This window comes from Salmo salar, chromosome ssa03 (genome assembly GCF_905237065.1).
Source record: "Salmo salar chromosome ssa03, Ssal_v3.1, whole genome shotgun sequence".
Classification (NCBI taxonomy): Eukaryota; Metazoa; Chordata; class Actinopteri; order Salmoniformes; family Salmonidae; genus Salmo; species Salmo salar.
The window spans coordinates 32087556-32100627 of record NC_059444.1 but is presented as its reverse complement, the minus strand read 5'-3'; the positions used below and the strand labels follow the sequence as shown (position 1 = coordinate 32100627).

General features: G+C 43.6%; 1 protein-coding gene across 2 annotated transcripts in view; it reads left to right on the top strand.

Annotated features, from left to right (window-relative positions):
• The window catches only part of LOC106599779 (voltage-dependent R-type calcium channel subunit alpha-1E), an 88862-nt gene that overhangs the window by 52273 nt on the left and 23517 nt on the right, over positions 1 to 13072 (top strand). For both annotated transcript variants that reach the window (XM_045714728.1, XM_045714727.1), the window contains exons 6-20: positions 35 to 138; positions 265 to 380; positions 1387 to 1440; positions 2472 to 2543; positions 2786 to 2989; positions 3309 to 3421; positions 3704 to 3816; positions 4296 to 4427; positions 4808 to 4877; positions 6612 to 6729; positions 7033 to 7100; positions 7272 to 7339; positions 9124 to 9924; positions 10068 to 10411; positions 10573 to 10720. In XM_045714728.1, the coding sequence (XP_045570684.1) occupies positions 35 to 138; positions 265 to 380; positions 1387 to 1440; positions 2472 to 2543; positions 2786 to 2989; positions 3309 to 3421; positions 3704 to 3816; positions 4296 to 4427; positions 4808 to 4877; positions 6612 to 6729; positions 7033 to 7100; positions 7272 to 7339; positions 9124 to 9924; positions 10068 to 10411; positions 10573 to 10720 (2525 nt within the window). The remainder of the gene's footprint in view (positions 1 to 34; positions 139 to 264; positions 381 to 1386; positions 1441 to 2471; positions 2544 to 2785; positions 2990 to 3308; positions 3422 to 3703; positions 3817 to 4295; positions 4428 to 4807; positions 4878 to 6611; positions 6730 to 7032; positions 7101 to 7271; positions 7340 to 9123; positions 9925 to 10067; positions 10412 to 10572; positions 10721 to 13072) is intronic.

Here is a 13072-nt window from a genome sequence, read left to right as displayed (position 1 = left end):
TGTACCCTATACCTGTCTATTGTACCTCCTTTAGACCAACGATGCCTTGGGCTCTATGTGGAATTGGATGTACTTTATTCCTCTCATCATTATTGGCTCATTCTTCGTACTCAACCTGGTGTTGGGAGTCCTCTCTGGGTGAGTAAATAAAAGCTGTGTGTATGTGTGTATGTGTGTGTGCGTGCACATGTGGACGTTTGTGTGTGATTTTATGAGGGTTTTGGAAGAGGAAACAATGGATTGCCTCATGTCCTGCGTGTGTAGGGAGTTTGCCAAAGAGAGGGAGCGGGTGGAGAACAGGAGAGCCTTCATGAAGCTGAGACGTCAACAGCAGGTGGAGAGAGAACTCAACGGATACAGAGCCTGGATAGACCGAGCAGGTACTGTACTGTTATCTTACAACCGCTACCACCCGAGCGATAACTACATAAGACGCAAAAATGTATGTATTATAAGATCCAAGTGGATCTGCCGTGATGGAGCTACCTGGTGAATATGTTGATGGAGGGTGACTTTGTGAAGCTGCAGTGCTATAATGGCAATCTACAGTATCTTTCTCCCACGCAAGTAGAGTTTGAGAGGAAGGTGATGCGGACTCCTTGACGCAAGTGTAAATGTGTGAGTGCGAGTCTGTGCATATCTGTGTGTGTGAGCGTGTGCGCATGCGTGTGGGTGTGTGTTCACTCATCCGTGTGTGTACGCTCATCTGTGTGTGTGTGTGTGTGCGTGTGAATGTCTGTGTATGTGTGCACATCCACGCGTCTATCTGTCTGTGTTTGAATGTATGCATTAGTCATAGAAATCAGTAAGTGTTCCCTCTGTGTGTGTGTGTGTGTGTGTGTGTGTGTGTGTGTGTGTGTGTGTGTGTGTGTGTGTGTGTGTGTGTGTGTGTGTGTGTGTGCACATCCACACGTCCATCCGTGTGGGTGGGTGTTCACTCATCTGTGTGTGTGTATGCTCATCTGTATGTGTGTGTGTGTGTGTGCGTGTGAATGTCCGTGTGTGTGTGCACATCCACACGTCCATCCGTCTGTGTTTGAATGTATGCATTAGTCATAGAAATCAGTAAGTGTTCCCTCTGTGCAGGGCGTCATCAGGGCCTGCTACCTGGATGAGCTCTTACCTGATGATGAGTTCTTCCCCCTCTCAGAGCATCAACACTATGCAACACTATGCATTCAGCCCAAATACTCACCTTTGTAATGCTAATAAAATCATCTCAATATTACCTTTAAACAGGTTAGCCCCATGATTTGCTCACGATCTTCTGAGAGTGCTAAGGGAAAGAGAGAGAGAGAGCCCTGTTTATGTTTCAGGAGCACTTTATGATTGACCTGGAATTCACTTTGTGTGGATGACAATGACATGTTCATCCCAATGTTTCAGAGGAGGTGATGCTGGCGGAGGAGAACAAGAATTCAGGGAGATCTGCTTTAGATGGTAAGAACCAGAAAACACAATTCATTGAGAGGAGTCACCACCACAATGGTGAATTCAATTGTGCTGAAGTCCTTTCCTCCCACGTTCACGTCAGTAAATCCTTATGTAACAACAGGGGTCAGTGTGCTGCTAAGAGCTTTGCTTCCTCTACTGTCCAAATGCCCCTTACTGGGCTTGAACCAGTGATCCTCTGCTTTGCAAAACACGTGATTCCTCTCCTTGACAACGTTCCAATGGTTTTGGCTGCCGGGAAAATATCTAATTGGAAAGCTCAATCCGCGACATTTCAAGCTGCTGTGGAATGAGTTTCCGGTACCTTCTTAACTCCGCTACACTTACAGTACAGTACAATGTTTTTGAATGTTCTATACCATGTTCCAAAATTGTTACACAACCTGCCTCTCTCCATCCACTACACTACACTTTAACTCCAGTTGTAAACAAAGGCAGACATGTTGTTTCTCTTTGACCTCCATTAGCTTAGAGCTGCTGCAGACAATTGAAAATTGCAGTGAAAAGGCTAAACCTCTTTCAGAGGAAAATATACCGTAAAACCCTCAAGAAGTTAATTTGCTTTGATTACTGTGTGAACATCGCGGGTGTCTTGGTAACAGCAAGGTGAAAATGGCTTGGCGCACGCCTGTAGTGATATATCCTCTGTCAACAGTCTTGTTTTTATCATGTTTTTGTGAGTCTCACTCCTTTTTGGAAAACGAATGGTTCATATGACACTTTCATTTACACCATACCTTATCAACCTAGCAAAAAGTTGCCATCAATAAAGCCACATTTAATTGTCTCTTCCTCCTTCCTCTCATGTTCAGAGTATTTCAGTCAGTTTGCCCTGAAAGTTAGTATGTCAACATTACCATTTCCATCCATTAATATATCATTATCTCTATAACTAGCTTGTAGTTCCTTTTGGACGAAATGGCTGGCAAGTGAAATATGTTGTGCCGTTATGCTTATAAGCATCTGTTGTTCTATCTATGCTATTGTTTGTCCTAATTTTCTGTTGTGTGTGTATTCAGTGCTGAAGCGGGCCACCAGTAAAAATGCTAAGCATAGAGGAGGTCCTGGGGATGCAGAGATCTCCACTATAGGTGAGAGAGGAACACACAGCTCAGATCCTCATATTTAGGGGTCTTTTTGTCATTCTCCCCACCTTCATATCTGCTCTCTTTCCCCAATATCTACTGTATTTGACCTCTATTTGACATATTTACTATTTTCAACACCCTTTCTCTCTCCTCTCCAACCCTGCCCTTTTTCTTTCTCCATATCCTTCCTCTCGCTCTCTTTCTTTCTATTTACTCATCCTCTCTTCTCATTCTTCCTGCCCCAGGAGCACCTCGTATGCGGATCCGTACAGTGCGGCGTGGCCCGTTAGCGTATATACGTCGTAAGGAGCGTATGCTGCGTATCTCCCTGCGGCGCATGGTGAAGACCGACACCTTCTACTGGACCGTCCTCAGCCTGGTGGCTCTCAACACCATCTGTGTGGCCATCGTACATCACAACCAGCCCGAATGGCTCTCCACCTTCTTGTGTACGTCTGGGCTGGACTATCAATCAACCAATCAATGAATGAAAATGTGTCTTTATTAGCCCTTTTTACAACAACGATTGCACATTCAGAAGAAACTCCAGGTCCTAAGTATAGGCTATTTAGTGTATTTACAGTTACAGTAGCAAACTATCAATGCAATCTGGCCGGCTTTCAAATATACTTCTAGACTATGGAGATGTGGTTCTTCTGTTGTACAGAGTTTATAAAATGAAAAAAAAGCTAAATAGCTTGGTTTGAACAGAAAAAACTGTGAACATTTGCCCAGTCTTTGATTCATAATGATTTATTTTTTCTTCAGACTATGCGGAGTTTGTTTTCCTGGGGCTCTTTTTGGCAGAGATGTTCTTAAAGATGTACGGCCTGGGTTTCCGGCTCTATTTCCACTCCTCCTTCAACTGCTTCGACTGCGGAGTGAGTTCATTCATTTTACTCCACGTTAGCTTATGGTGAACCAAGAATTAGAAGTGGGTCAACATAAGATGTTCTTATGGTTGTACAGGTGAATCAAGGTGTGTTATATTAGGGAATTAGGAAAAACAACAAGACATTTCATGTCTAACAATATGGACAATTAAGTGCTATTCTTATGTGATACTGTCCTATATTGCTGACTAATGTGTGTTCTTAATGATAAAGGTTTGTCGTAACTTCTCTTATGGTGTTTGAATGTTGCGTGGTGTCTCTCCCGTGCAGGTGATAGTTGGCAGCATCTTTGAGGTGGTGTGGGGCTTTTTCCGGCCTGGCATGTCCTTTGGCATCAGCGTCCTGAGGGCACTGAGACTCCTGAGGATCTTTAAGATCACCAAGTGAGTGGGACATCAACCAGAATGAGGGTTAGGGTCAACATTAGTGTTGCTGCTGTAAGTATAATGTATTACCATTCTAGGGTTAGGGTTAGGGTAGGGTCAGCAATATTTTTACTGCTGTAAGTACAATGTATTACCATTCTAGGTTAAAGGTTACGGTAGGGTCAGCATTAGTGTTACTGCTGTCTTTTCCTACTAGCACTGATCTGTCTGATAACTACTTTGTTGAGGGAAAATGCACTTGCTACGACTGTGATATGTGGTTGTCTCACCTAGCTATCTTAAGATGAATGCACTTTTGTAAGTCGCTCTGGATAAGAGCTTCTGCTAAATTGCTCAAATGTAAATGTAGGGTCAGCATTGGTTATACTGCTGTAAGTGCAATGTATTACTCTCCAAAATACATTAAAATGGCAAACGGAAGATGTCGAGGTCTGTCTAGTTTGTATGTGAACCTTTTTTCCTTTTTTCTTGACCAGGTACTGGGCATCTCTTAGGAACCTGGTTGTGTCTCTTATGAGTTCCATGAAGTCCATCATCAGTCTGCTCTTCCTCATTTTCCTCTTCATCGTCGTCTTTGCCCTGCTGGGCATGCAGCTCTTTGGGGGCAGGTGAGCACAACCAGAGGGTTGGGAACACTTAGATAGGGTGTCACTGATCTCAGGATAGTGATTCAGTGCTTCACCAATATTAGGATGTCAATATGTTTTGGTATGCACAGGTCCCAGGTCCCATGACTGTATTTTCAGTTGATCTGTTCATTGACTAATGATGTGTATTGGCCATCATCACGTCTCCATATATTTACAAATATAACTTCAGATGCAGCTTGAAGCTTGCCATGTTTTGTTTTGCTGCGTCGGAAATGGAATGATAGACCTGAAATTACACGTCTAGTTGAAAATAGCAATTTCCACCACCTCCTCTTCCCACTTCTTCCTCCTCTTCTTCCCCGGTCATATCTGCCCATCCATTCTTTCTCTCCCTTTAGGTTCATCTTTGAAGATTACACTCCTGCCAACTTTGACACGTTTCCAGCTGCCATCATGACAGTGTTCCAGGTTTGGCTCGTACACTCCAGACCGTTCCTCTCACTGGCTTCTCCATTGTGACACACATAACCTACCCGGGAATATCTCCCACAACCTCCAAGGGCCAAAATGGAACAACTCTGCTCACTGCTCACCTCCCCCTCCATCTACTAGCATCCCATACATACACATATGCACATACATGTCAGAGCTGTGAAATATGGAAGAATGTTTGATCAAAACCATAAACTGTGTTTCCGAGACAAATCAAATAATACTAGTTCTGACATTTTTAACTCTGCAGGGAGAAAGAACACTGTTAACGATGTGATTCAATTATGGCCCATAATGCATTTGTGTGTTAGCATTTTATAAGATACAGTGCATTCGGAAAGTATTCAGACTCCTTCCCTTTCTACAACTTGATTGGAGTCCACCTGTGGTAAACTCAATGAATTGGACATGATTTGGAAAGTCATACACCTGTCTATATACAGTTGACAGTGCATGTCAGAGCAAAAACCAAGCCATGAGGTTGAAGATATTGTCCATAGAGCTCCGAGACCGGATTGTGTCGAGGCACAGATCTGGGGACGGGCACCAAAACATTTCTGCAACATTGAAGGTCCCGAAGAACACAATGGCCTCCGTCATTCTTAAATGGAAGAGGTTGTAACCACCAAGACTCTTCCTAGAGCTGGTCGCCCGGCCAAACTTAGCAATCGGGGGAGAAGGGCCATGGTAAGGGAGGTGGCCAAGAACTCGATAGCCACTCTGACAGAGCTCCAGAGTTTCTCCGTGGAGACAGGAGAACCTTCCAGAAGGACAACCATCTCTGCAGCGTTCCACCAATCAGGCGTTTATGGTAGAGTAGCCAGACGGAAGCCACTCATCAGTAAAAGGCACATGACAGCCCTCTTAGAGTTGCCAGATGGCACCTAAAGGACTCTCAGACCATGAGAAACAAGATTCTCTGGTCTGATGAAACCAAGATTGAACTATTTGGCCTGATTGCCAAGCGTCAAGTCCGGAGGAAACCTGGCACCATCCTGACGGTGAAGCATGGTGGTGGCAGCATCATGCTGTGGGGATGTTTTTCATTGGCTGGGACTGGGAGACTAGTCAGGATTGAAGGAATGATGACCGGAGCAAAGTACAGAAAGATTGTTGATGAAAACCTGCTCTAGAGCTCAGGACCTCAGACTGGGGCGAAGGTTCACCTTCCAACAGGACAGCGACCCTAAGCACACAGCCAAGACAACGCAAGAGTGACTTCGGGACAAGTCTCTGAATGTCCTTGAGTGGCCCAGCCATAGCCCGGACCTGAACTGATCGAGCATCTCTGAAGAGACCTGAAAATATGCTGTGCAGTGACGCTCCCCATCCAACCTGACAGAGCTTGAGAGGATCTGCTGAGAAGAATCAAAAACCAAAACAGGTGTGCCAAGCTTGTAGTGTCATACCCAAGAATGCTCGAGGCTGTAATCACTGCCAAAGGTGCTTCAACAAGGTACTGAGTAAACTTATGTAAATGTGATATTTCAGGTTTCTGCTTTGTCATTATAAGGTACTGATTGTGTGTAGATTGATGAGAAAGAAAAACAATTTAACCCATTTTAGAATAAGTCTGTAACTTAACAAAATGTGGAAAAAGTAAAGTGGTCTGAATACTTTCCGAATGCACTTTATGCTTTCTGTTTGCATATTACTTTCATTCAGATTTCAAGAGGCTGATCATTATAGATCTTGTACTTTTCAATCTAGATTCTGACTGGTGAGGACTGGAATGAGGTGATGTACAATGGCATCCGCTCCCAAGGAGGAGTGCAGTACGGCATGTGGTCCTCCATATACTTCATAGTGCTCACCCTGTTTGGGAACTGTATCCTTGCTCATCATCCTGCTAACCACAAGTGACAGATTCTGCTGACATTGTCGATAGGTTTACATGTATCTTTCTTTTTCTTTGAAAGTTGTAGCATAGACCTAAAGTAGTTGTAGGGTCATGGGTTGATTTATTGGGGGAAAAGATGGACTGAGTACAACCCAGGGGATAACCGTTTAAAGCGATTCCACTTGTTTTCAATGTATTTCAGATGTTTTGTGGAACTGTCCGACAGTAACCTAATTCATGTATTGCAGTTTCATCCACCCCTGTTAGGACTCTTGACCATACTGTGAACAGATACACTACTCAATGTCTTCTTGGCCATCGCTGTGGATAACCTTGCCAACGCACAGGAACTCACCAAGGTGTGTAGTACTGTTTTAAGAGTTTTTATGGAATGGGGTATCTTTAAATAAAAATAAGTGCTTTCGAAGAAATGTGTAAGGGTCATGACCTAAGGCCATATCTGCCCTATATCATAAACTAATTGTGGGATGTAAATTATTTACATATTGTTTTTATTTTACCTTTGTTAGGACGAAGAGGAGGAAGAGGAGTTTTTCAATGCAAGATACGCCAGAGGCAGAGATGGCCCGATGTCTGAGTAAGTGTTCTGTTTATACCTTTATCACAATGGCAGTTGGTCAGTCACCTACTTTGGCCTAGCCTTGATAATGATTAGGAGGAGATTGAATCTGAGGGGTGATCATGATGTTTTCTCAATATCTATTGATTACACAGCCATAACACCCACAGAAAAATAAGGATCCGCTATTCTCTTTGAGAATCTGATGTAGGCGTTACCAGGAAGAATGTTTATTTTCCTTAAGTGCAGCTGCATGATGAGTCTTCAGGGTTAGAGAGGCATGTTCTGAGTGTGGAAAATGTATGTGTACCTGCCTGTTACATAGCATGTGTAATGGAAATTCATTAGTGAAATTAGGGATGAGGCGCACATCCTAGTCATGACAAGCATCTTCGCTCATAAATATGATGTTGTTCTGGGGACTTGCTAAAGGATAATGCATGATTTTAATGACACTTTTTGGGGTTTATTTGAGCATGTCATTCAACAGGCAAATTAAGAAAGATAACAGGCCAGTCATACACGCATGTTTTTATTTATCTCAAATTTGTTTATTTGTGCATGTCAGTCAACAGGTAAATTAAACCAAATGACAGGGCAATTATAAGCATAGTATGTGCTTAGTGTATAAGCACCACCAACCATTCTGCTCCCTCTGTAACAGGTACAGGTAGGGGGAAAAAGGATGCATGGATTGTACTGTCCTCTGATCTTCTCCAGGCACGTTACGCTGACTCTGTCATTTGTCTGTTACTACATATTTGAGTGTCAGTCCTATGTGTTTCAGAGCTGTCAAGATGGTGCTGCTTTTGATACATATACTGTACTATGGTGTAATGTTATCTAATGCTGCTTCCATCTTGTTGTCTTGTTACTCTATGCCTGTTATGTTGCACTGACCAAAATAGATATGACAAAATATAGAAGTCTAAATTCTACCACTGCCCCTGTACGGTCAAGGTGAAACAATTTGTAACTTGGATAACCACTGTTATCTGATAAGATTTATAAACATCCACTGTCACTACTTAGGAAATAATGATTTTTCTAAGTGAACAGGATTTGGATCCATTTATCAAGCCGTCAAAGCCAAATCCCCTTGCCAAATATAAAAATATAATTATAAGAAAAATAAAATAAGATATAACCAAATATACTAGACTGGCATTAAGGTGACGTCTGTTGACCATTGGCCTTGACCCTTGACCTGGTTTTGGACTGTGTCACAAGGTTCTGTTCTGTCTTTGTTCCAAAATCACTAATGTCTTGTTTTCAACCAATCACTCATTGATTACATGGACTACAAAAGAGTTTGAATACCCGTAAGTAAAGTTGTTTGTCTGTACCCCGTGACACCTAATTCCATTTCCTTTATCTTAGAAGAAGTTAATTGCTAGATATAACAGTATTTCCCTATTTTAATCCTGCACTATTCCTTTTTGTTTTTGTGGCTTTTTGAGTTTGTGTGCTTTCTTCCCAGGTACTTTCATCATTTGAATTTCAATTGAATTTATGGATGTTTGTTTTATTTAGATGATAATTCAATATGTGAATTCAATTAATCTTTAGCCATACAATATGCAATATATCTGAGTCAAAATGTTAATATATGTCATGCAATTTTCGTACTTCATTATTGACTTACATACATACATACATGAATACATACAATGTTATATAATATGTAATATGTTTATACTGTATTTATTGTTGAAATGTATCCTTTCATTGATATGTAAGTGTACATATGACATAGGCGTGATGCTGCCCTCTAGTGACAGGCTTTGTGTTGTGCTCTGTAGGAGGAGGAGGAGGCCCTATCTCCGCAGGAAGAAAGCCATTCACAGGGGCCGTATGGCCGTCCCCGAAGAGGAGGAGGAGAGCGGCGCCCCGGGCGGAGCTGACCAGCCCCCCAATGGGGCCAACGCCTTCTCCAACCGCCGTGACAGACGGAGGAGGGGGGGAGGAGGAGGAGGAAGAGGCGGAAGATCCGTGTGGGAGCAGAGGGCCAACCAGTTACGCAAGCGGCGCCAGATGGAGAGCCAGGAGGTGCTGTTCGGAGGCAGCCCCACCGAGGACACCACTGACAACCCTACCACCGCCTACCGCGCACCCACCCGTTCCCCAGACCCCAGTCCCGGTCACCTGCCCGAGTCGCCCATGTCCGGGATCATGCCCATGCCTGAACCCCCGATGTCCATCGCCATCCGGCTGCCGGAACCTCCAGACTCTGAGCCTAGGCCTCTGTTTACATTGGTTGAGGAGAGAGCAGTGCACCATCGACCCGCCGGTGGGGACAGGAGGCACAGGGTGGCCCGGAAGTTCAGGCCTGGCCTTGGGGGGGCGGAGGAGGGAGGGGTGGCTCGGCATAGGAGGCACCGTCATCGTGAGGCCCGGGCTGAGGCCAAGAGCAGAGAGTCCCCACATGAGGAGGTCACAGAATCAGGCAGCAGAGAGAGGAAGATACTAGAAGAGAGGGAGGAGAAAGAAGAAAAAGAGGAGAAGACGGACAAAGGAGAGGTCGCCGAGGTGGAGGGAGGAGTGTCGGGCCAGGAAAAAGGAGCCAGCATTGTCAACTTAGAGAGTGAAGAAGAGCATCTGAGGTAAGACAGTGGTGCTAGGTTCCATTCTTTTACACTAAGGGTTAAGGCATTGTGATTCGTGAGATAAGACTTCAGGCCCACATTAGGATTGGCTAAGTGTCTAAACACATCCACACATTCTCTTCCATACACCTCCTCTTCAGAGTGTGTATTGCAGACATCCCTGAGCCTCCCCTATGTGATGACTTCCCTGAGTCCCTACCCCCACCCCTGTTGGACCCTCCACCCCAGATGGAGGAGGGCGAGGTGGGGGAAACCGGGCAGTGTGAGCCCCTGTCTCAGGATCCTCCATTGGAGCCAGCCCCAGAACAGTTCACAGACCCCCCAGAGCTCCAGGCAGCATCCGGGGTCAATGATTCAGAAAACAACCCAGCCTCCCTGAACCGTGAGGAGGGTGAGGAGCCAGGCCAAGTCCTAGACAGCCAGACTAGTGTGATCATAGAGATGTCTGGAGAACAGCCACTGCTGGAGATCATCCCTATGACAGGTATGCTTCCATATAGTCGCTCTTGACCGACATTCGTAGCTTGATACATTCTAGTTCATTGAAAGCAATGTAATTGCCATTGACTGTTCTGTACCGTTTCCTGCTGGAACAAGGATGGTAACGATAACGATGGACTTGTTTTATCTTCAATTTACATGTAGCTTTACACAGCAGCAAAGAGATGGATGTGTACCAGCCTGAAAGGAAGGAGAAGGAGAAGGAAAAGGAGGAGAAGGAGGCGCAGGAGGAGGCCAGCCCGCCCAAACCTGTACCTCCTGACAGCATGTTCCTCTTCAAGGCCTCCAATCCGTAAGACTCTCCTTCCTGGTCATGTTTTGGCATGCATTCTAGTGCGGTACTAATCAATTCAGTTCAGTTTTATAAAAGGACTCAGAAACATGTTTCTTTGATCCCTTTTAGTATACGTAGGCTATTGTGTTTCTCTCTCATGCACTGTAGCTGTACAGCACTCTCATTCTCAGAGAAAAAGGTATGGTTAGGGTACCATATTGTTCCCTGCGGTACAAAAATATTAGAATGCACATAATGTATCTTCAGAGGTACACTACTGATCAAAAGTTTTAGAACACCTACTCATTCAGGGGTTTTTCTTTATTTTTTACTATTTTCTACATTGTAGAATAATAGTGAAGACATCAACGCTATGAAATAACACATATTGAATCATGTAGTAACCAAAAAGGTGTTAAACAAATCAAAATCTATTTTATATTTGAGATTTTTCAAATAGCAACCCTTTGCCTTGATGACAACTTTTCACACTCTTGGCATTCTCACAACCAGCTTCATGAGTTAGACACCTGGAATGCATTTAAATGTACATGTGTGCCTTCTTAAAAGTTAATTTGTGAAATTTCTTTCCTTCTTTATGCGTTTGAGCCAATCAGTTGTGTTGTGACAAGGTAGGGGGGGTATACAGAAGATAGCCCTATTTGGTAAAAGACCAAGTCCATATTATGCAAGAACAGCTCAAATACGCAAAGAAAAACGACAATCCATCATGACTTTAAGTCATGAAGGTCAGTCAATATGGAACATTTCAAGAATTTTGAAAGTTTCTTCAAGTGCAGTCGCGAAAACTATCAAGCGCTATGATGAAACTGGCTCTCATGAGGACCGCCTGTCACGTATAGTGGCTTGAGAAATTATTCACCCCTCTTGGCATTTTTCCTATTTTGTTGCCTTAAAACCTGGAATTAAAATTGATTTTTTGGGGGGGGGGTTTGTATCATTTGATTTACACAACATGCCTACCACTTCAAAGATGCAAAATATTTGTTATTGTAAAACAAACAAGAAATAAGACAAAAAAAAGAAAACTTGAACGTGCATAATTATTCACCCCCACCAAAGTCAATACTTTGTAGAGCCACCTTTTGCAGCAATTACAGCTGCAAGTCTCTTGGGGTATATCTCTATTAGCTTGGCAGATCTAGCCACTGGGATTTTTGCCCATTCTTCAAGGCAAAACTGTTCCAGCTCCTTCAAGTTGGATGGGTTCTGCTGGTGAACAGCAATCTTTACGTCATTCCACAGATTCTCAATTGGATTGAGGTCTGAGCTTTGAAAAGGCCATTCCAAGACATTTAAATGTTTCCCCTTGAACCACTTGAGTGTTGCTTTTGCAGTATGCTTAGAGTCATTGTCCTGCTGGAAGGTGAACCTCCGTCCCAGTCTCAAATCTCTGGAAGACTGAAACAGGTTTCAACCAAAAGAATTTCCCTGTATTACGGTCATCCATCATTCCTTCAATTCTGAGCAGTTTCCCAGTCCCTGCTGATGAAAAACATCCCCACAGTATGATGCTGCCACCACCATGCTTCACTGTAGGGATGGTGCTCTCGGGGTGATGGGAGGTGTTGGGTTTGATCCAGACATAGCGTTTTCCTTGATGGCCAAAAAGCTAAATTTTAGTCTCAACTGACCAGAGTACCTTCTTCCATATATTTGGGGAGTCTCCCACATGCCTTTTGGCGAACACCAAACGTGTTTGTTTATTTTTTTCTTTAAGCAATGTTTTTCTTCTGGCCACTCTTCCATAAAGCCCAGCTCTGTGGAGTGTACGGCTTAAAGTGGTCCTATGTACATATACTCTAATCTCCACTGTGGAGCTTTGCAGCTCCTTCAGGGTTATCTTTGGTCTCTTTGTTGCCTCTCTTATTAATGCCCTCCTTGCCTGGTCCATCAGTTTTGGTGGGCGACCCTCTCTTGGCAGGTTTGTTGTGGTGCCATATTCTTTACATTTTTTAATAATGGATGTAATAGTGCTCCGTGAGATGTTTAAAGTTTCTGATATTTTTTTATAACCTAACCCTGATCTGTAGGTCTCCACAACTTTGTCCCAGTCCTGTTTGGAGAGCTCCTTGGTCTTCATAGTGCCGCTTGCTTGGTGGTGTCCCTTGCTTAGTGATGTTGTAGACTCTGGGGCCTTTCAGAACATGTGTATATATACTGAGATCATGTGACAGATCATGTGACACTTAGATTGCACACAGGTGGACCTTATTGAACTAATGATGTGATTTCTGAAGGTAATTGGTTGCACCAGATCTTATTTAGGGGCTTCATAGCATAGGGGGTGAATACATAATGCACGCAGAACTTTATTAAAAAAAAAAATCATTTCACTTCACCAATTTG